Source organism: Perkinsus marinus (assembly GCF_000006405.1).
Source record: "Perkinsus marinus ATCC 50983 genomic scaffold scf_1104296942676, whole genome shotgun sequence".
NCBI classification, from domain to species: Eukaryota; Perkinsozoa; order Perkinsida; family Perkinsidae; genus Perkinsus; species Perkinsus marinus.
In genome coordinates, this window is record NW_003212073.1 from 1 (window position 1) to 1,948 (window position 1,948).

At 49.9% G+C, this 1,948-nt stretch overlaps 2 protein-coding genes across 2 annotated transcripts; both read left to right on the forward strand.

The window, feature by feature from the left end:
• Nucleotides 1-477: 477 nt before the first annotated feature.
• Pmar_PMAR026184 (hypothetical protein) lies at nt 478-774 on the forward strand (the record flags this gene model as incomplete). Its single annotated transcript, XM_002781364.1, has 2 exons — nt 478-596; nt 672-774. The coding sequence occupies 2 exons, from the start codon at nt 478-480 to the stop codon at nt 772-774; spliced, it is 222 nt and encodes a 73-aa protein (XP_002781410.1).
• A 186-nt stretch (nt 775-960) lies between these two features.
• Nucleotides 961-1,565, forward strand: Pmar_PMAR026185 (Chymomexicain, putative; the record flags this gene model as incomplete). The annotated part of the gene is made up of 3 exons (XM_002781365.1): nt 961-1,138; nt 1,224-1,323; nt 1,421-1,565. Coding segments are annotated over 3 exons (423 nt in total), but the record flags the coding sequence as incomplete, so codon positions are not given.
• Between the last annotated feature and the right edge of the window lie 383 nt (nt 1,566-1,948).

Sequence of the window (1,948 nt, forward strand, 5' to 3'; positions counted from 1 at the left end):
GTACCTCCATACGCGGCATGTCGGTTGCGCGTTTGTGGGTAGTGTACTTGCTATGAACAGCCAAACGTAAGGGCCGCTGGCACAATATCTCCTATGCTGCATTCATTCCCTCGAAGTTGATCACGGTCTGCGCCCCGTTGTTGAAAATTTCGTGCGGCTGAACGTGGCGCCAGTCGTTTCCTCCTGTCAATGCAGCTTTTTCGTCTCGATCCGTCTCTCCTGTACTTTGTAATGGATCGCTCGTTACCACACTATTAGTCATAGTAACGTCCCTTTCGTTGTGTGCCGCAGGACTGTCTGCTGTTTTCGTTGCGCGGGCGAGATTGGCGTATAGCTTCTGTGTGGGATATCGTTTCTCGGATCGATACGCATGCACAGGGTCTTCGAGGAACAAGAGTTAAGATAAGCTTTTGGCTTTTCTCCTTCTCTCTGTCGAGTTCAGAGTCGGGTCTGTCTGACAGTTCCCAACATACTCCTATGTGGTTCACCGTCGGGATTCTATCTCTCGTTATCGTGGCTCAGGGTGTGGTCAGAGGCTCGAGCCAGGTGACTGGAGTTGGTGACATCGAGCGAGCCTTTCGGGAGTTCATAAGAATGTGGGATGCACCGTCAGATTGATAGCGTTAGTTGGCGTACAGCCACGCAGGTCCCCCTCTATTCCAATCTCACAGGTACAACAAGAAGTATGGTTCGAAGGAACAGTACGAGGTTGCGAAGGCTGCGTTCATGCACAGTTTGAGGGAGATAAACGATCTGAAAGCCCATGGTGAATGATGTCGCGGGGCGACAGTCGCATCCACGATGCGAACCATTATGCTCTACTGTTGTGGAATTCAGGCGATATATCTCATGAGATCGGCCTCAATGAGCATGCTGATATACCACGTGAAGTATTCAATGAAGTGTTTACGTGTGTTCCGGATCCTGAACCCGAGGAGGAACAAACATTCTCGAATATCAATGGGTCAACCTGTGAGGCTACTCTCTTATCGCTTCACGCAGAGGATAACCTTCCCAGACCTAGAAGACAACTTGAAGGCTCCTCCTGCGTCGGTGGATTGGGAGGCTCTAGGCGCGTTGGGGCCAGTGCGAGATCAAACAGAACATTGTGGTAGCTGCTACGCGATAGCACCCGCTGGTGAGTCTCCAGTTGGATCGAATATTTCGGCGTGAAACATCACTCGTGCCCGTCTTTGTTCATTGCCTTGGCTGCTCCTCTTCAGTCGTGCTGGAAAGCCGTTTCAAAATACACGCTGGGATTCCCAAAGTCGTCCCATTCTCAGTTCAACAGATAGTCGACTGTAGTCAGCCATATGGCAATAAGTGAGTCGACGACGATACTTTTGTCTGAGCGTGGATCCTCGATAAGGAATCCATCTTGTACGTGTTCTCATAGTCATTGCGACTCAATGTACTTCAGAGGTTGCATTGGAGGTTCACGGAGGCAATCATATAAATATGTCATGGGGAATGGTATCGTTAAGCAGGCCAGCTACCCTTATGAGGCTAAGGTGGGATCGTGCAAGACATCAATCACCACTGATGCGAAGCAGCAGTGTCTGAAAGTGAGGCAGCTGTCGTGAGCGAATACCTGAGGTTTTCATGCAATGCAAGTTCCTGTGCCACATGAATGTATCATATTAATGCTCTTCGTCGAGGAGATATCGCCTGGAGAGACTTCGTCCAAAAGGCGCGTGAAAGAATCGAAGTGATGAAGTCGAGCAATCTAGCAGATGTGGTTTGACCTCAACCGTTCGAGCCTTTCTGATTTTTCTCAGCCTGGGCAATTCCGTCAAGCAGTGAACATACCGCCAGCTGATGAAGAAGCTATGATAAAGAATGTGGCAATCGGGCCCGTGGTGGCCAGAATGTCTGCTTTGGCTCCCGGATTCAGACATTACAGCGGAGGCATCATAACGGGTGGGAACTTACTCGATGTTGTCGAGCA